This window comes from Octopus bimaculoides, chromosome 20, assembly GCF_046866305.1.
Source record: "Octopus bimaculoides isolate indiv1 chromosome 20, ASM4686630v1, whole genome shotgun sequence".
NCBI lineage: Eukaryota > Metazoa > Mollusca > Cephalopoda > Octopoda > Octopodidae > Octopus > Octopus bimaculoides.
Window position 1 is genome coordinate 21,983,010 of NC_142947.1, and position 27,677 is coordinate 22,010,686.

Genomic DNA, 27,677 nt, shown 5'->3' on the forward strand with positions numbered 1-27,677 from the left:
GCTAATCACTTTTACTGTGTCTATCTATCTATTTATCTATCAAGTAATTAATAACAATATTAATATAATATTTCCTTAAATATCCTTGTTATTTGATATTTAAGTTGTGAAATAACTAACTACACATCTCACAATTTATAGCTTAGCTGAGGTTAACTGATCATATCAATTAACAATTTAGCTTCTATGTAGCTGGTTCATGTTGAAGAAATAGCAGCTAACTTTCTCTCTTTAAATCACATTCCACTGCCTTGATAAAAAAAAAAAAAAGAAGAAAGAAAAGAAAAACAAAGACACATTGGATAATGTATTCATATAAACAGTATGTCTGTTAAAAAAAAAAAAGGCAGGATGCTTCATTGTGGATGTCCTGTAGCTCAGAAAAAAACAATAACTGGTCATGAGAAAATAATCTTTGTATGCAGAAGATTCACAATAGCAATGAACACTAAGGACACAAAGGAAATAGATTTTCTTGAATGTATAAGAGGCTCCCTGGAGGTTGCAGATAGCTTCTATTACCCAAATGATCTAATTAGCAGTGGGGGAGGATGTTCTGAAAGTATAGTTGCTCGAATAAGAATAGGCTGGAGGAAGTTCAGAGAGCTATGACCTGTGTTGGCAACAAAAGGTCTCTCTCCCTCTCTGAAAGAAAGGCAGATTGTATGATGCCTGGTTGTATGATGCTACATGGTGGTGAAACATGGGCTGTGAGCGCAGAAGACATGTAGAGATTAGAAAGGAATGAAGTTGGAATTCTCCATTTGTTATGCAATGTCAGTGTGCATGTATGATAAAGTGCTAAGGCGTATTGAGAGAAAAATTAAGAGAAATCAGATGTAATGTGCAAGAGGGATGACTGCACTGGTTTGGTCATGTGATGTATATGGATGAGGACATGGTTGCATAAAGAAATGCCAGTTGCTCAAAGTAACTGGAACTTGGGGAAAAGAGAGGCAGTTCTGTGGCTCATCAGATCCTGTCAAACTGTCCAACTCATGCAAGCATGGAAAATGGACATTAAATAATAAGGATGATGACGATGACAACAACAATGATGATGATATATTATTAGACTACCAGTTCACAGGACCTAATTTGAACCCACTGCAAGTATTTAATTATGTATTTAAACAAAAGATATAGTCGTATGTACTTCGGTCCAATTTGCAGTCGGAAGCAGGTGCCAGATATTCTTGGAAGTGTACTTGTGGTAGTCTAGCATCATAAACTAGAGGGAAGGGAGAGGAAGATTCCTCTGTGGACGTTTCAATGACAAAATAATAAGGCAACCCATCTAGGAGAGAAGTAACTCTTCTGAGATGACACAGGATGGAGCAAGCACCTTAGACCTTTCTGTTGCTTATGGCATGATGAAATGCATCCAGTTCATGTGAAGCACTTGCTACCAAAATGAAGAAACAGAAGAGACATAGACTCTGCAAAACCTCACAAACAAGCTATCTGGGAGGGCAGTAACTCAGAATAAAATAAGACCTAGGATAGTGGGGATACCTTGGTGCAGATATCCTCTCTATTCTTAGTTGTTCAATAAAATACAGTTAGCTCAGGCTTTCAAGAAGTTGGTAATTGAAAGGGCATCCAGTTACTAAAACTACACATAACAAATATGATTGGCAGTTTTTGTGTTACTACATGTGTGAGATACAGAATGCACCATGAGGTGAAATACTGTGAGATTTGTTCAACCAATGCCAAAATGGAAAAAACAGATATAGTTATGGTGTTTTACTTGTTTTACTTCTACTATTTCAGCGAAGTTAATGAAGGAGCACTCACCTCATCAAAGTTATCATCCCATTGTTCAGATGTTACAACAAAGTTAACATTGTCATTCATATAATCTTCAACTTCACTGGAATATCAAAAAGGAAAAAATAACATGTAGGCCTTCATGATCATATCTTTAATGAAATAAAAATAACCAACAACTTGAAGAGATTTAGTAAAAATAACTGTCATTATTAAGCTAATGCTTGGAACAAAATTTAACGTGTCTTATCTTTATGACTAGTTAGAATTTAAACATGAGCAGTTTAAAACAGAGGTTGATTCAATTGGGTTGTGACTCTGGCTTCAATGGTAAAGGTACCCAAGCAGAAATGATGGGTTAAACAGTTTCAGGTATTGTGCCTAACTGTTTAACCCTTTAGCATTTAAACCAGCCATATCCAGCCCCAAAATTCTACCTGTTTACGTCCAAACTGACCAGATCCAGCTTTTCACACCTATCCTACAACATCATTCTAAAAATAAACCACATTACTGAAATCTCAAAGCTATGCAGGAATGCATGATTAATTCAAAATAATGTGAATAAATAAGAAATACATTTGAGAGCATAATCTGAATGTTAATGGTTTAAAATTACAATATAATGAGCAATTATTTTCTTTAATTACTAATAAATCTCCACTGATTAAATTTTTCTAGAAATCTTATAATACCACTCAATAGTAATATTGCCATGAGGGTGATGAATGAAAGGGATATTAATAAATGATTTTAACAGATTCAAGGCCCAAATTTAGAGGAGTCCTGTTGATTACATTGACCCTAGTACTTCACTGGTACTTTATTTTATTGACACTAGAAGGTTGAAGGCAAAGCTGACCTCAGGAGGTTTTGAACACAAAATGTAAATAAATAGTGCATGGCGTTTTGTCTGGTAGTCCTATAATTCTACCATCCCTCACCAACATAATAATATTAATAATAATAATAATAATGATGATGATTTCAAATTTTGGTACAAGGCCAGCAATTTTGGGGGTGCGGATAAGTCAATTACATTGACTCCCAGTGTTCACCTGGTACTTATTTTATAGACCCCGAAAGAACAAAAGGCAAAGTCAACCTTGGCTGAATTTGAACTCAGAATGTGAAGATGGATGAAATGCCGCTAAGCATTTTGCTCAGTAGAGTAACGATTCTGCCAGCTTGCCATCTTAATAGTAATAAGAATCCTAACTGTTGGAAAAGGGGGCTAGTCAATTACATCGACCCTAGTATTTCACTGGTACTTAATTTATTCACCTTGAAATGATAAAAGGCAAAGTTAACCTCGGCAGAATTTGAACTTAGAATGTAATGACAGGTGAAATACCACTAAGCACTTTGTCTGGTGTGCTAACGATTCTGCCAGCTCGCCGCCTTACCTTAATAATAATAATAATTTTTAGTAACAAGAACAACCGGTAGCATATGGATACTTAATTTAGATTGTCAGCATAAAGTGTACAATTCTATTTACAAAATGAAAAAAGAAAAAACAAATGCAACACTAGAATCAGTTGCAGCACTCTATTGAGTAAGTATTGCTAACTCAATTCTACTACAAACTCTTTCTGTTCACCTGTTTGTGGTAGTGAATGCAGGGCAGCGATGGCGTTTTGTTTCGTTGTTCATGAGAGGAGGGAGTGTTTGTCTGTCTCTATCTCTGAATGCTGTATGTGACAACTTAACTCTTACCATCACCAAGATTTTCAAATGCTATACTAGACGGCAGAAATCAATAAACCATTGTGTCAAGAAGCAAAAGCTGCCAGTCTCACTAGTCTAGTCAGTCTCTTTGATTATTTATAGACATTATTTCTTCCCCTTTTATTTTTATATTTCTTTTTTTTTCATTATTTTCAGAACTTTGTGAAAAGGACCAATAACAGATTCTCTACTCCTGTTTATTTAGATTTCGTGATTTATTTGTTTAATTCAATTTTGAGAATAATATATACATATATACAAATATGATGATGATGATGATAATGATCAGCATCATCATCATCATCGCTGTCGCTGTCATAATATCCATTTTTCCATGCTCACATGAGCTGGACATAAGTTGTTGAGGGTGGATTGTCCTATGGTCGGATACCCCTCCTGTTGCCAACCCTTACCTGTTTCCAAGCAAGGTAATATTATTACCTCATGGCCAGACATGTTTTTATGGAAGATTGGAAATGAAGGATACCACTTGCATAATTGTGACACTTGTTTACAACTATCACCTAATATCAAGGCAAGGAGACAGTAATATGTATGCATGCACGCACACACACACACACACACACACACACACACACACAGATCTGGTGATGTCTCTATATATCTAGTGAGACCACACACCTCCACCTGGGAAGTTCTTCTACAAGGTACAATTCTAGGGAAAGTTTCAGTGGAAGACCAGCAGATATCGATACATGCAAATCTCTCCAATCCATACCACTATATATATATATATATATTATGCTACTTCTAGCATAATGGATGTCCACTTAGTGGTCATCCCTCATATATATATATATATATATATATATATATATATAATTCTTTTACCAATCACCCTTGATGCACCTGGACACATCATCTTATCAATGATGTTTTGAGCTTTTCAACAACAGACGACCTCACCCAGGTGAGGAGTTGATCAATCCCTAGCTCATGTTCAGTTAGCATAACCCTTGGTAGGGCTGACTCCTTTCAGGGCTCGCAACTCCTGATCCATAGTTGACCTGATGTCCTTCTACCTTCTGGCCCCTGTGATGCTTAGCATGTAGTAAGCTTTGTGGAGGGACTAACTTACAAATCCTCTGCACGCCACCTCAATGGCATCAAACCTTGCTTACCACTCGTTGCTTTGGTGTAACTCCAGCAACTCAGCATATTTTCTCTTCTTGCTGTGCGTGTATGTGTGTACATGTATGATCGAGCAGACCTATTATGAAAGATGTTCCAGCTATGATCATCTCATGGTGTTTTCAAAGACCAAATCATGTGTTTTTTTCTTTTTTGTTGTTAGGATATTGAGAGATTTAGAGAGAAACAAAAAGATTTGGCACGGATGAGATGTGAGACAATTAAGAAGAACTGGAAAGAAAAATTGGGTTTAGGTGGAGGTAGTTGGTATATTGTCATCAAGTTCAGGAGAGAAGACAGAAGCAGTTGTAGTGGCAGTACAAAACATAAAGGGGTTACTTCTGAACTTAATTTACACCTGTTGGCCTCATGTGGACAAAGTTATGTATTTTCCTGCAGAAGTTGTGCCCTACTTTATGGATGATTATTTGTTCTTAGTCACTGAAATCCCAATAACATACCAAGTATGCATCTGATCAACAATTTGATGCAATAACTTCCACCACAACCACCAGCAACACATTAAAAGTACAGCCACCTTTCACTCGCAAGTGAGTATGCCTTGGTCATATGTACCATACTTTTGCAAATGCACATCATATAGTCACAAGCAGATGTAAACACCTTGGCATCCCTATACTTGATTCAATGAACCATCTAAGACAGGGGTCCACAGTAATCATTTCAGGGGCCATGAAAAAATTGTGTTTCAGACCAATAAAATTTATGAGCAATAAATTGGTTATATACCCACAAAACACAAAATATTTTAACAATTTTTATACAAGTCCTAATATTTTTTAATTATATAAATAGGATTTTTTAAACATTGAATGGTTGAGGGGGGGGGGGTCCACCTAAGTAAAATAGGGATCAAAGAGATCCATAGGTAAAATATGGTTGAGAACCCCTGATCTAAGATATGACAGTGGGAAGGAGAGAGGGTTGTAACAGCAATTGATTGGTACCCATTCAGTGAACTGGAGCAACATGAAATGAAGTGTCTTGTTCAAGGTCATAATGTGTTGCCTGGTCTAGGAATAAAACAATTTTATGATCATAAAGTCAAACATCTTAACAAACATTAGGTCATGTGTCTTCACATTATCATGTGTCTTCACATATTATCAAGGAAATATGTTGGTAATACATCAATATGTATAAATATAAAGAACTGACAAGACTGGATCCATAGGTAAAATGTGGTTGAGAAGCCCTGATCTAAGATATGACAGTGGGAAGGAGAATTGCTTACCCATTATATGCAATAATGTATCGAGTTAGTTTATGCCGTTCTGATTCATCGAAGTTTCCATAAAGGAAGAAGTGTTTGTCTGAAAAGAAGTCTGGCAAGATGGGCAATTCAGAATCTGAATCACTGATTTTATCTTCATCAACATCTGTAGCAGCACCGAAAGCATCATCATCATCATCATCATCATTATCATCATTGTCATCATCATCACTGCTGTTGTTATTTTTGTCATGATCATTGTTATCATCATCATCATCGTCGTCGTCTACATTGCGGTTAATTTCCAAAGTATCTGCTGCATGGAAAACGAGTCTGGATGGTCCAGCATCAGATGAACTGGATGATTCTGACTGTATATTTGCAGCATTTTTGATCCTACAAAATAAACATTAAGAAAAACTATTATTTAACAGGTTTGATTGGATTGTGCCATTTTATGGAGGTGGGGGTGAGGGTGTGGATATTCTTTTCCACATGATAAGATTATAATGTATATACATCATTACCATAGTGGATATGAATGTTGTTACCCTTAGTTTAGAAATAAAGGTTTCCCAGTTCAAATCTAGACCAGAATAAGATGCATAATGTTGACCAGAAATCAAACTGATCAAAATGCTCTGCAAATAGTCTTTCGATTACACTTTTACTCATTTTAGTCATTAAACTGCAGCCATGCTGGGTCACAGCCTTGAAAAATTTTTAGTCAAATGAATCAAACCCAGTACTTAGTTTTTTTAAAGCCTGGTACTTATTCTGCCAAACTGCTAAGTTACAGGGATGTAAATACACCTACACTGGTTGTCAAACAGTGATGGGAGACAAACACAGACACACACACACGTGAGTGAGTATATAATACATATACAACAAGCTTCTTTCAGTTTCCATCTACCAAATCCACTCACAAGGCTTTAGCCGGCCCGAGGCCATATAATAGAAGACACTTGTCTAAGGTGCGACACAGTGGGACTGAACCCAAAATTCTTTAATCTCTAAAAGTGAGGCTCATACTGCATTTACTTGTGTATAATAGCAAATCATGTACACTGTGTGTATGTAATTATGAGCAATGAAATCCTGCTAAAAATGTTATCTCAGATATAACACACATTAACTTTTCTTTAGAACATGGAGAAAGGAGTGTTTAGTCAGATTTATTGTAATGCTGGAAAGGCTGAATAAAATATAAATTGAACCTTAGCAATATTAGCAGTAAAGCTGTCATTATGAAAACCACAGGACAATGTCTTTTGATAAGAAAAAATACATATTCATTATTTCATTTTAATGCCACCTTTTCCATGCTTGCATGGGTTGGACATAGTTTACTGAGGCAGATTTTCTAAGCTGGATGCCCTTCATGCCTGCCTCCAAGCAAGGTAATATCTCCCCATGGCCAGGCATATTCTAATAGAATATTGGAAACGAATGACACTGCTTGTATCACAGTGACACTCCTTTACAACTACACAAGGTGACAAGACAAGGTGACACAAACACACACATATATATATATATATATATACGATGGACTTCTTTCAGTTTTTGTCTTCCAAATCCACTCACAAGGCTTTGGTCAACCAAGGGATATAGTAGAAGACACTTGCCTGAGATGACATGCAGTGGGACAAAATCTGGAACCAAGTGGTTGGAATGTGAACGTCTTACCACAAAGCCATGCTTACATATATTAGTTTGAAATCGTGGCACAAGGCCAGCAATTTGGGAAGGAGATAAGTCAATCATGTCAACCCCTGGTGTTCAGCAGGTACTTCTTTAATCAACCCCAATGCTAAGCATTTTGCCCAGCATACTAATGGTTCTGCCAGTTCACCACCGTCATGCTTACATATATTATTATGCATGAATAAATACAACAGACAAAAATGTTCAATTATATTAATAAGAACTCATCTCATATTTAGACATTTATTTTTCTTCTACATTTTTATTCTGAACTGTTGCCCACATGGTCATGAGTTTGAAGCTTGCTTATACTTACTGTTTTATACCTCTGAGCAATGCACAAAACTCAGCTTGCCCCAGTTTGCCTGACTAACAAACAGGTTCCACTCACACTTAATCCATACTATTTGTCAATAAGAAAACTGATAAACCAATGCTTTGGAACAAAACTAAGTTGAGGAATTTCTTCTACCCCAATTTACTGTTGCTATCATAAATGCAGTGAACCAGTGATTGTTCTGTTGGAAAGCTGTAATCAATGACATACGTAACAGAAATAAGTTGCACATCTAGGCTAAGGCATGACTGTCCAGTAAGAAGCTTGCTTCTCAACCATGTGGCCTTGGGTTCAATCTCACTGTGTAGCATCTTGGATAAGTGTCTTCCACTACAGTCCTTGGCCAAACCAATGCCTTGTGAGTGGATTTGGTAGATGGAATCTGAAAGAAGCCCATCATTTATATATGTGTGTGTGTGTGTTTGTCCCCCACTACTGCTTGACAACCAATGTTAACTTATGTTCCCAAAACCAGGCGGTTTGACAAAAAGAGTACCAAACTTAGAAATAGTAAAGGAGTCAATTTGCTTGACTAAACCCCTCAGGGCAGTGCCTTAACATGGCCACAGACTGAAGACTGAAAGAAATAAAAAAAAAGAGAGATAAAAGAAGATATTGTCTAGCTAGACTAACTGAGGAGGTGGGGTTTGAACTTCAGCATACTGGGCCTAAATATATAGGTAAATTTATTGCAAACTTTGAGAAAGGATATGTTGTGATATTAACTGTACATTCACATATACAGTTTTACAAATTTGTTCCAACTTCATTATCTTTTTAGCAACTATTTTTAAATGTTTGTATTGGGATAATTTATTTGCTGGAGCAATGTTTATACAGTTGGATGGTGTCCTTCCTACCTCTAACCATGAAATTCCAAGAACCTCATTTTTATCCAGTGATGTAAAACAGAATAAGCAAAGTTATATAGTCAGTTGAGAGCCACAACAGAATGGCTGTAGTAAGATCTGAACTTACAACCATGTGGTTAGTTGTCCAGCACCTTTACCTCACAGCCAACGAAGGTACATACATAAAAATAGAAAGAAAATCAAGAAGTGATACTCCATTATCAGTCAAAGAGTACTTGAAAAGGATATGGGCTCTGTCCCTTGCTCCAGTTCCTTGTTGAATCATCAAAGAAAAAAAAAAAACAGACTACAAAAGCAATAAAACTTATATGTTTCAATACAGTCTTTCATATTATTCATGTTAGCAACCACCACCACTCTCTTCTATATGGTTTCTATGGTAACAAGATGTGGCACATTAGTCCTGTCCAACCAACACGGATATCCTGTTGGACATCAGTCAAGATGGATACAAAATAAGGCAGTAGCATTTACCATCCGCATACACTAAAACATATACTCACGCATCTAGAGTTAGCAAAACGACTCTCTTGGCACTGTTACCATGGTAACAATAGCAATGCAATATACACTTATTCGACCCATGGCAGCACCAAACACTCTCACAGATCATAACATCTACTACTACTACTACTACTACTACTACTACTACAACAACAACAAATACTGCTGTAGTTACCTTCTGACTTCATCGTCTGTGTCTTCTTCAGATACTACACCTTCTTCTTCTTCTTCTTCATCAGTGGACTCTCGGTCTGGAGATAGATTAATAAACATGTTTACATAACATTTCACACACAGGCACAACAACAACAATGACTGTTGCTATAGTAACAAAGAAGGAAGCAACAGAAATATTACCATCATCATCATCAACCATAAAAAACGAAAATATCAACACCACAGTATTCTCCACTCACTGGGGTCACAATATGCTCACAATGACACAACACAACCCACACTTACACAACCCCACCTCCCCTCGTACAATACAACTCACTCACGCCTCACACTCAGCCCATCCCACACATATACAATATTGCCCACATTCAAACACTCTACACTCACTGAACACAACTCACACTCACAGCACAGCCCACACTCACACAACACATCCCACACCCCACACTCATAAAATATACCCTACATACCCTCCATGGATGGTAAATATTCAGGATCACTTTTACTCTTTGACAATCTCGACTGTTGTGAATAGTCTTCCTCTTCATCGATCACCTGGGTGTGCTGCTCCTCCTCTTCCTCCTCTTCATCATCACCCTTTTTCTCTTTCTCTTTTTTCTGCTTTTTCCCTTCATCCTTCACTTGCCCTTTGTCTGCCTTTTCATCCTCCTCTTCTTCATCTTCCAGTTGGTATCTGGAAAAGAAGAACAGTACCCTCATCAATATGTATGTGTAAGTATATATATATGTGTGTGTGTGTGTGTGTGTGTGTGTGTGTGTGTAGGTTTGGTGATACAAACAGGAAAATAGAAATCAAAACATGAGTATATACATAATTTTTATTAATAATAGACAGAAGGTGTAAAGTGACTCAAGGGACAAGAAATTTGCACAAAACTCTTTCTGCCAATTATTAATATGAAAAAAAAAAAAAGAAAAAAAAAAACCTACGTACAGGCCCAGGAATGGCTGTGTGGTAAGAAGGATACTTCCCAACCACATAGTTCTGGGTTCAGTCCCACTGTGGGGCACGGCACTTTGAGCAAGTGTCTTTTACTATAGACTTGGGCTGACCAAAGCCTTGTGAGTGCATTTGGTAGACGGAAACTAAAAGAAGCACGTCATATATGTATGTATCATTATTTCGACCAGGAAGTCCTGGGTAGCTGTATTTACGGGATTTGTGTTTTTTATTTATTTTAAGATTACCTTTACTCTCTTAGCTGATTGAGTGCTTTTCTACCCGTTGAAGCATTACCACATAATACACACACACTCGTGGGTGTGTGTGTGTTTGTTTGTTTCTCCACCACCACTTCTTGCTGGTGTATTTATGTCCTCATAACCTAGCAGTTCAGCAAAAGAGACTGGTAGAATAAGTACCAGGCTTATAAAAACATAGTACTGGGGTTGATTCATTCAAGTAAGAACTCTCCAAGGCGGTGTTCCAGCATGGCCGTAGTCTAATGACTGAAACCAGTAAAAGATAAAGTCTATGTATATGTACATATAAATAAAAAATAAATGCGCCCTTTTAAAGCCTAGCCAGGCTCATGGGCCCAGTTTCCTGGTTTCTGTGGCTTATGTGTTGTTCCCCAGCTGGACGGGACGCCACTCCATCGCAGCGTTACTCATTTTTGCCAGCTGAGTGAACTGGAGCAATGTGAAATGAAGTGTTTTGCTCAAGAACACAACGCGTCGCCTGGTCCAGAAATTGAAACCACAATCTTATGATCATGATGCTGACACCCTAACCATTAAGCCACGTGCCTCCCACATATGTACATATATGTACGTATATGTATATATATAAGTAGAACAGAACAAAATATGAACAGGCAGTTGCAAGGCAACAAATCAATTTATAACATTTATATAACATTGCAGTGAGAAAAAGATATACAAATATATTTATTAAAATATAGCAGGAAACCAATAAAGTGACTTGGGATAGACAAGAACAGTCCAGGATGAGGTAGAAATGAATTCGAAAAGTCCCTAGTGCTGATTTGATCTAATTAGGCAAGTAAAATCTATGGAATCACTGGTGCAAAACTTGTAAGTGACGGACTGGAAAAGAACAAGTAATACTTTACAGCTGTTTCTGGGTAAGTTTCATACAAGATGCATATATATGTATGTATGCACACACACACACACGTATCTTTTATTGCGTACCTTTTAATTGTTTCGGTCACTAGACTGCAGCCGTACTCGGGCACTGCCTTGAAGAATTGTTAGTCAAATGAATCAACTCCAGTACTTGTTTTTCTAGCATTTTTTAAAAGCCTGGTAATTTTTCTATTGGTCTCTTTTGCTGAGCAGCTAAATTATGGGATGTAAACACGGACACACGCAATGATATGTATGTATGTATGTATCTATATATTAGGTTGAGTAAAAAGTAAGCAATGTTTTGAAACATGAAATTCATCACAATATATTTTAACAATGCGGAAATTTTATTCATCAATGTAGGTACCATTACAATCAAGTCAATGAGTTACAAATTTGTTTATTCTGGTAACATAAAAATCTGGAGTTGTGGAGCTGATGAACACTTTGAATGCACTTTCAGCATCGGTTAAATTTTTGAACTCCTCTTGCAGGAAACCATCAAGGTGCTTGTAAAAGTGGTAGTTGGTAGGAGAAAGGTCTGGAGAATAAGCTGGGTGAGGAAGAACTTTGTAGTCAAGTTCCCTCAACTTCTGGAGCATCATTAGTGAAATGTGTGGTCGAGCATTGTCATGGAGATAGATTGGCCCACATCTGTTGACCAGTCTGGGATGGAGGAGTAGCAGTTTTTCGTTCATTTTGGCAATTTCATGGCAATATGTTTCTGCAGTAATGGTTTCTCCAGGTTTTAAGAAGTTATAATAAATGAGTCTAGCAGTACACTACCAAACAGTCACCATAACCTTCTTTTTGAAGAGTTTGGGTTTAAGGAAGGTTTTTGGTGCTTCATTTTGGTCCAACCACTGTGAAGAATGTTTTTTATTAATGTACAGAATCCACTTTTCATTGCAAATTACAATACAGTCAAGAAATGGATTGGTCTGGTTACAGTGAAGAAGTGATGAGTAAATTTCATATCTGCACATTTTCTTATTTTCATTCAAATCATTAGGTACCCATTTGTAGAGCTTTTTTGATTTTCCAATCGCATGCAAATGGTTGCAGGCAGTTTACTGGCTAACTTGAAGTTCTTTTGCTAGTTCTCAAGTGGTTTTACATGGATTTTTCTCAATGATGGTCCCTGTCTTCATACTCTTAATTGTTTTATCTGCCAAGGTATTGTCAATGCGGATAGCTGGTCCCTCTGTTGAGTCAACATTCGGCAGACTCTCTTTCTCCCATTCATTCTCTTTATTGAGCAACCTTTCATAGTAGCGTCTCCAAACCTCTCTCTTTGCAGGCTTGTCTAGTGCAAGTAAACCATCATCCATGTGGACACATTTCTCTCCTACGACATCACAATTCTCTCTCATACACTGTCTTGCAACAAGAAATACCTCAAGTCATTCATTTCAATTTACTGGTTTAAGTAAATCTCTTCAGAATGCGAATATAGATAAATGCATTGGTTAGGATGCGAAAATAACTAATACATACGTGATGGTAATATAAACAAAGGTAGTAAGTCTTACATTAAATCTTGTTCTTGCGCTGGTAAATTCACTGGGTAGATGTTTGATTGTGGTAGACTGGTTAGTTTTGTTTGGTAATTAGGGCGGGGTGAGTATTATTTAAGTGAAGGGTTCCTAGTTTAATTAAGCACATTTTTTCGCACGTGTGTATTCAATATGTTTACAATCTGCAATTCATCTCTGCTTCCTCCTTCTTTGTTTTCTAATTAAATTAAAGACACACCAGCAAAAACCACGAGTTTCCCATTATTATTGTAGCCATTTTCTTCTCCTATATAACCTAAACTACGGTCTACCAACCGAACCACCTGCTACAGTACAACTTTACAAAAGACTGTACATATAAATAAAAAATAAATGCGCCCTTTTAAAGCCTAGCCAGGCTCATGGGCCCAGTTTCCTGGTTTCTGTGGCTTATGTGTTGTTCCCCAGCTGGACGGGACGCCACTCCATCGCAGCGTTACTCATTTTTGCCAGCTGAGTGAACTGGAGCAATGTGAAATGAAGTGTTTTGCTCAAGAACACAACGCGTCGCCTGGTCCAGAAATTGAAACCACAATCTTATGATCATGATGCTGACACCCTAACCATTAAGCCACGTGCCTCCCAGGAGTGACTTTGGATTTAATTATCCCTTAGAGGTATTAAACCCCTCTAATTGATTCCTACATTATATATATAAATAAGCGAAATTGTGATGGCACCTGTGCCCAGCATCACCTTTCTGGCACTTGTACCGGTGGCATGTGTAAAGACTTTCAAGCGAGATCGTTGCCAGTGCCCCTGGACTGGCTCTTGTGCGGGTGGCACATAAAATACACCATCTTGAGCATGGCCGTTGCCAGTACCGCCTGACTGGCCTTCGTGCCGGTGGCATGTAAAAGCACCCACTACACTCTCGGAGTGGTTGGCGTTAGGAAGGGCATCCAGCTGTAGAAACTCTGCCAAATTAGATTGGAGCCTGGTGTAGCCATCTGGTTCACCAGTCCTCAGTCAAATAGTCCAACCCATGCTAGCATGGAAAGCGGACGTTAAACCACGATGATGATGATGATGATGATGATGATGATGATGATGATGATGATGATGATGATGATGATATATATATATATTTTTATTAATATTTAGCAGAAGTAACAGAGTAACTCAAGGTCCAAGAGTTTTGTACATTGGCACTTATCAAACTCATAAATATATAACCCACATGAGAAACAAAGGCTGATGACAAGAAGGACATCCAGCCATAAAGTTTTACCTTAATAAATCTATATCCAACTCATGCCAGCATAGAAAAGTGATATATATCACCACATTTAGTAAAGTGAGTATAAACAGAGAAGAAAATTAATGAATTAAAATCAAAGCCTATGTGATGAGCAATAATTATGTTAATAAACTCTGGTTAAAAAAGGCAGGGGAAACAACCACTGGAATTCGAATAAAGATTAATTGAAACAGAATGCAATGAGGAATGATGCTGATCTTTGGCAGCTCAATAACATTGCTGTAGAGGGCAGTAAATGTAGCCTCTTGTGATGGTCACAACAAGAATGTATTTGATTATAAACCTGCTTCATCAGAATTGAACTAGGGTTAAACAACAACAACAACAACAAAAACAACCAAGTAGAAAAGTCAACAGCATACCTACCCATACTCAAGCTATAAAAAGAGAGAAAGAAAGCTGTCCCCTTGCCAGATCAGTAAAAACTTCACTCACCCTTAAACTGAAACAATACTTACTTCCTCCAAGGTAGGAGTGTTCTTTGTTTGTGACAATCCAATACCCATTGTTTTGTAACTATTCTGCCTTGTCCCTTGACCATGTTATACTTTGGTGTATTAGCAAATGCACACCTGGAAAGAAAAAGATGGAGAACTACATATAAAACATTCTTTGACTGTTTCAGGATTTCTGAGGCCAGTTCTGATTAATCAGAGCTATGCCACAAAACTCACTAGTCTAAAAGATAATATATGAACTCACTTGTTTAAAAATGTTTAACCGTTTTTTGAATAAGTGCATTGTATCCTGGTTTATTGTAAAAAGCAGCTAAAGGGGTTGGCATTAGAAACGCATCCAACTGTAAAATATTGGTTTCAGCAGTTTTGAGGGAGGAGGTAATTTGATTACATTGCCCCCAATACTCAACTGGTACTTATTTTATTGACCCTGAAAGGATGAAAGACAAAGTAGACCATGGCAGAATTTGAACTTAGAACACAAGGATGGATGAAATGCCACTAAGCATTTTGCCTAGCATTCTAATGGTCCAGCCAGCTCACCATCTCAAATCCAACCATGAAATATTGCCTCCAAAGGTTTTGTCCAAGCTATGATAGTATGGAAAATTGGACATATCCTCCACCATTATCACTACAAGAACTGGAGACTGTTTTCGCTGAAGAATAGACAAAAATTCCTTTGGAAGCAATTCCAACTTTGTACGAGTCGATACCTCGTAGAATTCAAGCTGTAATTACTGCCAAAGGTCGTCCTACCCCATATTAAAATGAATTTGTTTGTAATTTTAAGGTGTTTCCATTACTTTGTCCAACCCCTATATATACATACATATATATATATATATATATATATATATATATATATATATATATATATATAAAAGTCTCACTGAGAGATTTAGAAATTTGTTATTTCTCTCTCTCTCTCTCTATATATATATACATATATATATAAATACATACATATGTGTGTGTGCGTGTCCTAAAAAAAAATAAATAAATAAATAAAACCTCACACCAAATGAGTGCAGTCACTGCTCCAATCTGGTCGATATTTTGCCCCCATTTCTCTGGCTTTGTCTCGTAAATCAGCACGGAATGGGTTCTGGAAACCACTGAGTACAAATACCACATTATCCATGATCTTGCTGAATGGTTTGTTTGACTTTGATATGGCAGCTAGATAATACATGAAACAAGAAACTGAATGAGGAATAGAAAGAAAATGGTCCTCTGAAGGGAGGAATCATACAATTAACTGTAATGACAATTTTAATAGGAAAGATCTCAAATGTTAAGATAACTATTGTCATTGCTGTCTTCAACACTTTAGCTCACTGACTGCAAGTGTTTAGACCACAGACCACAAGTGTTTCAACCACTGATGCCAGACATTTAGGTTTCTGACTGCCAATGTTCAGCACTCTCACTAAGTATTTAACTCTCTAACCATTCATTTTGAAACTATAACAGAATTCCTTGTGACGTGTCTTTACGCAACCAACTGATCAAAAATACTTTTGCACCTTTCACTTTTGGTTTCGCTAACCACCAAACCATGTGCCTTTGCACCTGCTAGAAATAGATGCAAAACATCTCTCATATCACACCATTCCATTTCTAAAAATACTAGATAATGCAGTCTTTAATACACTGTCTGAGAAAGAACAAAAGAGAAAAACTGAAATGGTCATGATTGGAACATTCTTGATCAGAGTTGACTCAGGGCTAAAATACTACAACAAAGATGATGTGGTTGATGACATTAAGAATGAAGGTTATACTTTCCAGCAATATATAAAGAAATATTTGGTCCATCAATTGTCATCATTTAATGTCCATTTTTTCCATGTTCACCTGGGTTAGATGAGTTTGTCTGAGGCAGATTTTCCATGGCAGGATGCCAACCCTCACTTGTTTCCAAGAAAGGTAATATTTCTCCATTGTCAGTCATGGCCTCACAGAATATCATAAATGAACGACACTACTTGTATGACTGACATTCATTTACAACTACCTCACAATGTCAGTCCCCGTCCACTAAATCTACTCACATGGCTTTGGTTGGTCCAGGGTTATATTAAAAAGTGCTTGCCCAAGGTGCCATGCAGTAGGACTAAACCCCAGAACCATGCGTGCACCTTTCACATATAAATATTTAATTTGTGAAAAGCCACCATGCAGGACAAACAGTTACAAAACAAGTCAATTACAAAGCTTCAACATAGTTGTCTAATCTGCTGAAATAGCAGCTAAATCTTCCTAAAATGGACACAACTTTCATTAAAAAAGTTCTAGAAGGTGCAGACATAGCAATGGGGTAAGAAATTTGCTTCCTAACCACATGGCTCCAGGTTCAGTCGCAATGCATGGCACCTTGGGCAAGTGCCTTCTACTATAGCCTCAGGCCAATCAAAACATTGTGAGTGGACTTGGTAGATGGAAACTGAAAGAAGCCTCTCATGTATGTATATATATGTGTGTGTGCATGTATGTGAGTGTGTGTGTTTGTGTTTGTCCCCCCACCCCAACCACTTGACAACTGGTGTTGGTGTGATTACGTCCCCGTAACTCAGCAGTTTGGCAAAAGAGACCAATAGAATAAGTACCAGGCTTTACAAATAATAATAAGCACTAGGGGCAGGGGTTGACTAGTTCAAGGTCATGCCCCAGCAAGGCCACTGTCTAATGATTGAAACAAGTAAAAAAAAAAAAGATAAAAAGATACATCGCCTAAAGGGAAAAAAAGACAACATAGTTGCGGCTGAAATGCTTTACACCATAAAACAGTTTGGTCATAATGAGCTTGAAGCTAACCAACAAGAACAACAACAACATGAAAAGCACCTAAAAAAGGTTTTAAAAACTGAAGCCCACAACTCACCTTTAGATGTAGTGGTTTCTGATTTGTGATGGCTATTTTTGTGGCTATTACTACTACTACTACTACTACTAGGAGTAGATTTAACATCGTCCCTCGATGAAGAATTAGATTTCTTTTCTTTCCTGGAATCTTCCTTCTGATGGGTTGGTCTGTCGTTTTGTGGCATGTGGCTCCGATGACTGTCTCCATTCTTTGACTTGCTCTTCTTCACCTCCAGAACGTCTTCATCATCACTGATGTTATGCTTGCGTTTCTTTTTCACCTAAACATTGGTTTAGAATCAAAGAGAAGCAGAAGTAAAAGAAGTGGAATGGCCAATATAAAACAGAGTAGATCAGCATCATCATCATCTTCATCATTATCCCTGTTTTAATATCCACTTTTCCACTTGCATGAGTTAGACAGAATTTATTGAGGTGGATCTTCTATAGCTGGACACCCTTCCTGTTGCCAACCCTCACCTGTTTCTAAGCAAGGCAATATTTCTCCATGACCAGACATGTTTCCATGAAATATTGAAAATGAAGGGCACCATTTGCATGACAGTGACATTCATTTACAGAACTATTACATGAAATTAAGTAACACACACACACCATGAGCTTCTTTCAGTTTCCATCTACCAAATCCACTCGCAAGACTTTGGTATACCTAGGTTATTGTAGAAGACACTTGCCCAAGGTGTCAAGTAGTGGGACTAATCCTGTGTCTGTTATACCTGAGAAACAATAGGTTCCTGTTTCAAGTCTTACTAGTCATCCTGTTGCAATGATGACAATGACAAGGATATTGGTGGTGGTAGTAGTGATGATGATGATGTGATGATGATAAGGAGCAGAATTTAATTAATGTTACGATGGAAAACAAAACTTTGATGTCATTTTTTTCTCTTCAGAGATGTCTTCAGTAGAATCCTAACCAGAATATAAGTAAAAGGACTATTTGCTTGTGTGCTTAAACACAGCTACAGGTATTTCATTCGATCTATAAACTGCTTCATTTTTAATGAATTTGTTCTGTTAGAAATATTTGATTTTGGAGGGGTTTTATGAGGAAATGTCAATAAATCACAATCAGAGAGGATTAGGTGTCTTTATGAGGTTCCATGAACTAGAAAGGTGTTCTATTGTTTAGCCTTGGGCCAGTGCTGATGGACCAAAGGCATCTAAGCCATCGTAGAGCCATATTGTTCAATTTACCCTTGCTTTTGTGAGACAGCAGGGTGTATTTGAGGGAAATTTGACTACTATTTTAACAGGTCCAGCAACCCTTGTTGTTTCATGAGAGGTTACCTTCTGGGATTAAGGACCCTCTCAACTTTTTATATTATAAATAACAAGTTTCCTAGAGTAGTTACAATGTGTCCTACATGGCTAACAAGGGAAGGGGTCTCTTTGTTTTACTAGGTGTGGTTGGAGTGTTCACTATCAGGAGGTAGGCACATAGACAAATACAGGAATACAGAGAAAACAAATGCATAATTCAATCACTGGGTTACTTCATGTGAAGGGAGATTATCGACATACACTGACTTGCATAATAGTAATGGTGGTCAGAGCCAGCACTGATTCATCATGGTGACATAGATGGATAAATAGATAACAGGAAAGAATGAATGACTGACTGGCTGGATGAATGGATGGATGGGTTTAAATTTACAAATGAGAAAAAAGTACTCCATATGATAAGTAGAGTTTCGGTATTTACACCTGACTTCTACAGTAGCCACTTACCTAGTTTACATCTATAACATCTACCCATTTACCTAGTTCATTTTCTAACTATAGTATACCTACACCTAATTCATATTCACTACAACATCTACCTACACACCTTGCTTGTCTCTATTCTACAACAACTACCCACCTACCTAGTTCACATCTGTAGTCAAACAATGTTCACCTGTCTTAAAGAACCATGTGGTTGGTCTAAACTCCAGCTAACATTTATTTCTCTTATCATGATCCTAGTAGAAACTACATCTCTTCATTGTGACATCAGTTTAAAAGCAGTTATATGACTAATTTTTCTTCTTTGCTACCAAATTTGTTTCTTTGCTTGCATGAGCCTACCATCAGTTACAAGAACAGCCTTTATCTGCCCAGGAGTCAGATGCAGCTGGTAAGTGGACAGTTGCAGTGAAATAGTGGACAAGTGGTGACCACAATGTAGACAATATCTGGCAAGTTGCTATCAAGAAGACTCTGAGCTCAGAAGCTGACATAAAAACAATGTCAAGTTATGCATGAAATACTTTTCTTTTCTGAGACAGGTTTTCTCACACATGTAGTCTTATCAAAAATGCTCTTGCAGCTCATTTCATTTCTTTATTATTTCATATTACTAAAATTTTCTTTAGTGACAAAATGACACTATGCTATTGTTTCTAGTAAAAGAAACTGTTTCATTTACTTTCATACAGAAAATTTTCTTTATGTGATAAAATGACATTGAATTGCTATTTCTAGCAAGAGAAGCTGCCTAATTAACAGTTTCAATACTAAAAATTTCCTTCAGTGACAAATTGACAAATATATGCTACCATTGCTTTTAACAAGAAAATCAATTCATGTATATAAATTCGATGACTGGCACCCGTTCCAGTGGAGCGCTAAGAGCACCATCCGAGCGTGATCGCTGCCAGAGCAGCTGACAGGCTTCTGTGCCAGTGACACATAAAAAGCACCATTCGAACGTGATCGTTACCAGCATCGCCTTACTGGCACTTGTGCTGGTGGAACATTCGAGCGAGGTCGTTGCTAGTGCCACTGGACTGGATCCTGTGCAGGTGACAATGTAAAAAACACCACTTGAGTGTGGCCGTTGCCGGTACCGCCTGACTGGCCCTCATGCCGGTGGCACGTAAAAGCACCCACTACACTCTCGGAGTGGTTGGCATTAGGAAGGGCATCCAGCTGTAGAAACTCTGCCAGATCAGATTGGAGCCTGGTGCAGCCATCTGGTTCGCCAGTCCTCTTGTTTTGACTCTTGCTTCAAGAAGAATAGTTCTTTGTCATTGTAATTAAAGTTGATGTGTTTATTGGTTGCTTTTTTCCTAGCAGCAAGTCCTTGGCATCTCATTTGCCAAACTCGATATTTTTGTTAGAAGAATTATTTTTCTGTTTTTGTAAATGATTTTCTGCTTGTTGAACTTGATACACAATGCTTTTTTTTCTCTTGTACATATTTTTTTCATACAAAACTTAACATTTTAAAGTCATTTATGTTTGTATGCACTTATTTAAAACAACTTTTAGTGACCATTATGTATGGACAGTCCTCCTATGTTAAACAAAATTTGACTGAATTTAGTTTGGGGCCAACTTTTGTCTCTGTGAATAAAAGATTAATTTGATCAAATACTTGATTTAAGGTTTCTGTTCCTCATTATTTTGTTTAAATAACATGGTTCAGGGTTCAGTATTATACTCATAATTCTATATATTGGTATAATGCATGACTAGGACTTACCTCTGGAGTACTGTTGGTACTGGTGCTAGATTTCATTTCAAGATATGTTGAACGGGCTTGATTGGATGCAGCTCGAATAGCTGCAGCACCTACAAGAAAGAAGAGAAAAACCTTTTTAATACAAACCCCACAGATGCAGGCATGGCTGTGTGGTAAATAGTTTGCTTTCCAACCACATGATTCCAGATTCAGTCTCACTGCATGGACCCTTGGGCAAGTGTCGTTTGCTACAGCCCATGGGCCAACCAAAACTTTGTGAGTAATTTAGCAGACAGAAATTAAAAGAAACCCATCATACACATATATATATGTGTGTGTATGTTTGTATTTCCTTGTCTTGACATCACTTGTTAGTTGTAAATTATTGTCACTGCCATATACAAGCAGTGTCATTCCTTTCTAATATTCTGTAAGAAATATTACCTTCCTTGGAAACAAATGAGGGTTGCCAACTAGAAAGGCATCTGTCCATAGAAAATCTGTCTCAATAAACTCCAACTAACCCATGCAAGCATGGAAACATGGACATTAAAATGATGATGGTGAGCCCTGATCAAGAAGAAGACCTATGATTAAAAGTGTTCCAGCCCTTATCATCCTGGCCTATTTTTCAGACAAAGTGTATCTAGAACTACATTACTTAATGTCTCTTTTCTCATTTAAGACAGTAGAATATGATTTGAGGGAAAAGTGGCTATTATTACTAGCAGGTCAGTTAAGCATGCAGAAGTTTCCTGGTCTTGGTGGAGGTAGTCATGGCCTATGTGTATATGTGTAGTGAGAGTGCAAGAAGAAATAAAAAAAAGTACACACACACATACATATGTCCTCGTCGTTGTCATTATTATTTAACATCTGTTTTCCATGCTGGCATGGGTTGGATGGTTTCTCAGAAGCTGGCAAGCTAAAGAGCTGCACAGGGTTCAATTGTCTGTTTGGCACAGTTTCTATGGCTTGATGCCCTTCCTAATGCCAACTATTTTACAGAGTGCACTGTGTACTTTCTATGCGGCATCAGCATGAGAGCTTTTTATGTGGCACCAGCAAAGGGTGCCACCTTATCTTGAATACAAAAATGCAAGATCTAGTCAAATACATACACATCACTAATAATGAATTTTTACCCAGTCTGCTAGCAACTTGTGACACCAGTGATATATTAATCACTGCTTTTCTACATCAGTAGAAGCAAAATTTGTCTAAGCATGTAGTTGAGAGTGGAGATTTGCTGCTGATGATGTGTAAAGACACAGAAATCTGGATTTAGCAACTCCACCACTGCTGCTGGATGCTTTTTGTCTGCTAGTGGTTCACTTCTGTGCTTTTTAGCACTATACACCTATACAAGAAACTTTTTCAAGACGAATGCTACAGTTTTTGTAACTTTCAGTTGTATAAAATATATCCATGTTAGCCCTTTTGCATTTAAACTGGCCATATATGACCCAAGTATTCTATCTGCTTTACATTCAAAGTTGTCATATCTAGCCTCTTACACCTATCCTACATTGACACTAAAAATAAACAATCACATCACTAAAACCTCAAAGCTATGAGATAATGCTTGGTTAATTGAAAACAATATGAATAAATAAAACATTATATTTAACAGAGCAATCTGAACACTAAAAGATTAAATAAGATATAAAAGAAAACTATATACCTATACTACTGAAAGCTACAAAACTGCAGACATGGCTGTGTGGTAAGAAGCTTGCTTCCCAACCACATGGTTCTCTAGGCTGACCAAAGCCTTGTGAGCGGATTTAATAGATGGAAACTGAAAGAAGCCAGTTGTGTGTGTATATATATATATATATATATATGTGCATATTTATGTGCCTGTGTTTGTCCCCGCACCATTGCTTGACAACAGCAAAAGAGACAGATAGAATAAGTCCTGGCGTTGATTTGTTTGACTAAAGGCGGTGCTCCAGCATAGCCGTAGTTGAATGATTGAAACAAGTAAAAGAATAAAAGAATCATCAACATTTAACATCTGTTTTCCATATTGACATGGGTAGGACTACTTGACAAGACTTGGCAAGGCCAGGGGCTGCACAAGGTTTCATAGTCTGTTTTGAGTTGGTTTCTATGGCTGGATGCCCTTCCTAAAGCCAACCACTTTATAGAGCGTACTGGGTGTTTTTTACATAGCACCATCACCAGTGATTTTTACATGGTACCTGCACCAGTGCTTTTTGTATATTTTTGGTACACACACACACACTCACATACACACACACATTACATGCATACATATATATCCACCCACTGTCATTCCTCATCTCCAGTCCATTTTACATCCACTGTTCATTGTTATTGCAAGTTACTTGAACTGATAACAGGTCCCACTCCGGTCCATCAACAGGAAGGACATCATCATCATCATCATCATCATCGTTTAATGTCTGCTTTCCATGCTAGCATGGGTTGGACGATTTGAATGAGGACTGGTGGAACCCAAAGGCTACACCAGGCTCCAATCTGATTTGGCAGAGTTTCTACAGCTGGATACCCTTCGTAACGCCAAGCACTCCGAGAGTGTAGTGGGTACTTTTACGTGCCACCGGCACAAAGGCCAGTCAGGAGGTACTGGCAACGGCCACGCTCGAAATGGTGTATTTTACGTGCCACCTGCACAGGAGCCAGTCCAGCGGTACTGGCAACGAACTCGCTCGAATGCCTTAAAGTAATTGCTTCTACAATATGAAGATACAAATGTTCAAACTAGTAAAAATAAACCACCACATAATGCATATTACCATGAACAAACTGTAGTAAGAAAGGTAGTGATAATAGTATTAGAGAAGCAAGGGATTGAGACATGATATGGCCATAGTTTAATAGCAAACTGGCAACTAATATCAAAGAAGATCTCTTCTGAGCCAATACTTAACTGCAGTTTCATGATATTCTTTCCTGGAAAGAATATTCTTCTATCTCAGCTACATTCTTCTTGTCTCTTCTCTTGTTTCTGAATTATCAAGCTTTTACTTTTCTGTCAACCATTAGCCCATTCTCAAGTTATGTTCTTTCTGTTTCTTGTATTGCTACTAAATTAGCAAACCTACATTCACTCTCATTCTTTTATACCTCTTCTTAATCGCGAGACATAATAAGGAACACAGAATAAAGTGTAGTTTTTTTCCCCCAAAAAAGACAACAAAATGTCTACAGTAGGTTTGAACTCAAAGTGATCAAGTAATGATTTGTATACCATATCCATAAAGTCATTTCATTTCTATGCAGTACAGAAGGAGACAATTGTTCAATGTTAAGTTTCTAGCAAGAAAATACACAGATTTGCATGCTGGACCACTTACCACATGGTCAAGAATTCAAAACATGCAGCAGCTATTTTGTTTTACCTTTTGGCAAGGCACAAAATTGTTCTTAGTTCAGACTTTGTGATTGATAAACAGGTTATATCTCAACTTCACAATTGAATAACTGAGTAGTTAATTATAGGAAAAACATGGCTGACTTGTTAATTATAAGAAGGATAATGAACTGTAATACTGTACAAATTTAGAAAAAAATAATTTTAAAATCTGACCTGAGCTGCCATGAAAAAGAAAAGTTGAAAAATTATTAATAAAAAAAATACTACAGTTTATGTTGATGGTGATGATGATGATAATGATGATGATGATGGTGATAAGGGTAATGATGATGGTGATGGTATGCTGAAGAGGAGAAGAGCATTATCTCTTTCACAAATCTTCAGAACTTAGACATAATTCCATCTATGATGATAATGGGGATTACAGATGATGTGACTATAATGATAAAGATGACTAAGATTGTGGAAAAGATGATCACAATGGTGATGATGGTGATAAGAGTGACAGTAGTGACTATAACGATAATGACAATGATGATTATGGGGGTTTGTAGTGATTATGATAATAGTGATGATTAATTTGAATAGAGAGCAAAAATAAAATGATTTATGCTTGTGAGTTTTCTTCCAAGTACGGATATTTTAATTTGAAGACTCAGAAATAAAAGAGAGCAAATTTACCTGTTAAAGGTGAACTTTCTGGTTTATCCTTTTGTCGAGCAAAGAGGCTTCCAACTTTTAAATCTTTTTTATCCTCCTCACCTTGGCGGAAAAAGAAGGCACCAATTTTCTTTGGATTAATCTATAATATTGAACAATAAAGTTAATAATGATGATGGCATTATCTATTCTCTTGTACAAAAGTCTAAATATTACATACTGACTAGAGAATACAAAAAAAATTCCAGTACCGTGATGAAAAATCTATCAGCAGGTAGTAAAAAAAATGGCTATGAATATTTGATAAAGTAGTATCACCGCTGAACTATACAAGCAGGCATCACTTTTTGTCCATCTCAAATGGCAACATCACATCTTGTGACTCAATCTTCAGTTCAGTCTTTATTGAAGAAAGTTACTGAAGAGGTAGACAGAAAAATAGGTCCTGAAGCCTACTTGCAAAGAAGCAAAAACTCTGATATGGTATGTCGACATGTTATGGGAAAAAGAAATAGTTAAAATTTCACATCATATTTACTATAAAAGTGCGTGATAGGACCTAAATTGTCTTAAAAACTTATAACTGCATGGATAACGCATTGTTGCATAAGCTAAGAGTAGATTATCTGCAATAATCCAGTGTCTAAGTCTTTTTATATGTCATTTTAAATAAACTAAATTGAATAAGAATAGCCTGGGCAAAGTTTAGAGAGCTCTTACCCCTGCTGGCGACAAAGGGACTCTCACTCAGAGTAAAAGGCAGACTGTATGACGCATGCGTACGAACAACCATGCTACATGGCAGTGAAACATGGGCTGTAACTGCTGAGGACATACGTAAGCTCGCAAGGAATGAAGCCAGTATGCTCCGTTGGATGTGTAATGTCAATGTGAATACCCGTCAGAGTGTAAGTATCTTGAGAGAAAAGCTGAACATTAGAAGCATCAGTTGTGGCGTGCAAGAGAGACGATTGCGCTGGTATGGACATGTGGTGAGAATGGAGGAGGATAGCTGCGTGAAAAAGTGCCACACCCTAACAGTTGAGGGAACCCGTGGAAGAGGTAGGCCCAGGAAGACCTGGGCTGAGGTGGTGAGGCAAGACCTTCGTACATTGGGCCTCACCGAGGCGATGACTACTGACCGAGACCTTTGGAAATGTGCTGTGCGTGAGAAGACCCGGCAAGCCAAGTAAGATCGTTGCCAGTGCCCCTGGACTGGTTCTTGTGCGGGTGGCACATGAGATGCACCATTTTGAGCATGGCCGTTGCCAGTACCGCCTGACTGGCTCCTGTAGGATTTTCGAGCGAGATCGTTGCCAGTGCCCCTGGACTGGCTTGTGCGGGTGGCACATAAAAGACACCATTTCGAGCGTGGCTGTTTTCGTGCGGGTGACACGTAAAAGCACCCACTACACTCTCTGAGTGGTTGGCGTTAGGAAGGGCATCCAGCTGTAGAAACTCTGTCAAATCAGACTGGAGCCTGGTGTTACCATCCGGTTTCACCAGTCCTCAGTCAAATCGTCCAACCCATGCTAGCATGGAAAGCGGACGTTAAACGATGATGATGATGATAATGATATATAATAAAAGAAATAAACTGAAAAAATGATTAAAGCTTAGATTCTGGGGATTTTTGTTTTAATAAATGTGGGTAGGCAAAATCTTTAAAGCTATGTGTTACATACACCCTTAATTTTAATTTTCATGAAAAATAATGCATATTTATAGATGGAATTTCATGGTCCCTACTTCATACTTTGCTCTCCAGAGAACTCTATGGAATGACTACATAACAGACTGGACTAGTTAATATCTTGACCACTTTCAATAAAGAGTGACTGTTTCTTATAATTAGGGGAAAACCTACCAATTCAGCTGGCTGAAGACTGGACAAATGAAAAATATACTTTATCGTGATACTCATAAAATACTTCTATTATGCAACTTAGTCCTACTTACTGATCTAGTCAATAAAAGGGTTTATATAGAGTACCAAAATTCCAAAATGGCAAAGTACCTCACTTGATTGTACAATGCATGTGCATAAACTATTACAAAGGAAAAGCTTTAAGCAACCTTGAAATAAATCAATTTAACTATACTTTTTGTGTTCACATTGTTAACTTATGTGTACACTACATGTTATATGCCTGATTCAGCTACTTACTAACAAAATGGTTCATTTCATATACTTAAATAAAAATAATAAGACATGAAACCAATTTTTCATTTATACAAACTGGTCACTCTACGTAGTTTCAAATCAAGACCCAAAGAAAAGCTACATGCTGATGTAACTGGGCTCCTCACCCAATTTACTCCTCAAGCTATCCATACCACACACCATTTATCTATCACTGAGCCTACCATCACCTGCCCTAACTGCTGTAATTTAATGTGAGCAGAAGTGTTCACTTACTATTCATCATTCAT

At 37.6% G+C, this 27,677-nt stretch overlaps 1 protein-coding gene across 6 annotated transcripts in view; it reads right to left on the bottom strand.

The window, feature by feature from the left end:
• LOC106882291 (DNA repair protein XRCC1) overlaps positions 1-27,677 on the bottom strand; it is a 44,462-nt gene that overhangs the window by 1,395 nt on the left and 15,390 nt on the right. For all 6 annotated transcript variants that reach the window (XM_089338219.1, XM_014932911.3, XM_089338215.1 and 3 more), the window contains 9 exons: positions 25,266-25,386; positions 21,239-21,327; positions 17,768-18,029; positions 15,900-16,062; positions 14,881-14,994; positions 9,961-10,184; positions 9,489-9,564; positions 5,912-6,286; positions 1,801-1,876 (listed from right to left, as the gene is read on the bottom strand). In XM_089338219.1, the coding sequence (XP_089194345.1) occupies positions 1,801-1,876; positions 5,912-6,286; positions 9,489-9,564; positions 9,961-10,184; positions 14,881-14,994; positions 15,900-16,062; positions 17,768-18,029; positions 21,239-21,327; positions 25,266-25,386 (1,500 nt within the window). The remainder of the gene's footprint in view (positions 1-1,800; positions 1,877-5,911; positions 6,287-9,488; positions 9,565-9,960; positions 10,185-14,880; positions 14,995-15,899; positions 16,063-17,767; positions 18,030-21,238; positions 21,328-25,265; positions 25,387-27,677) is intronic.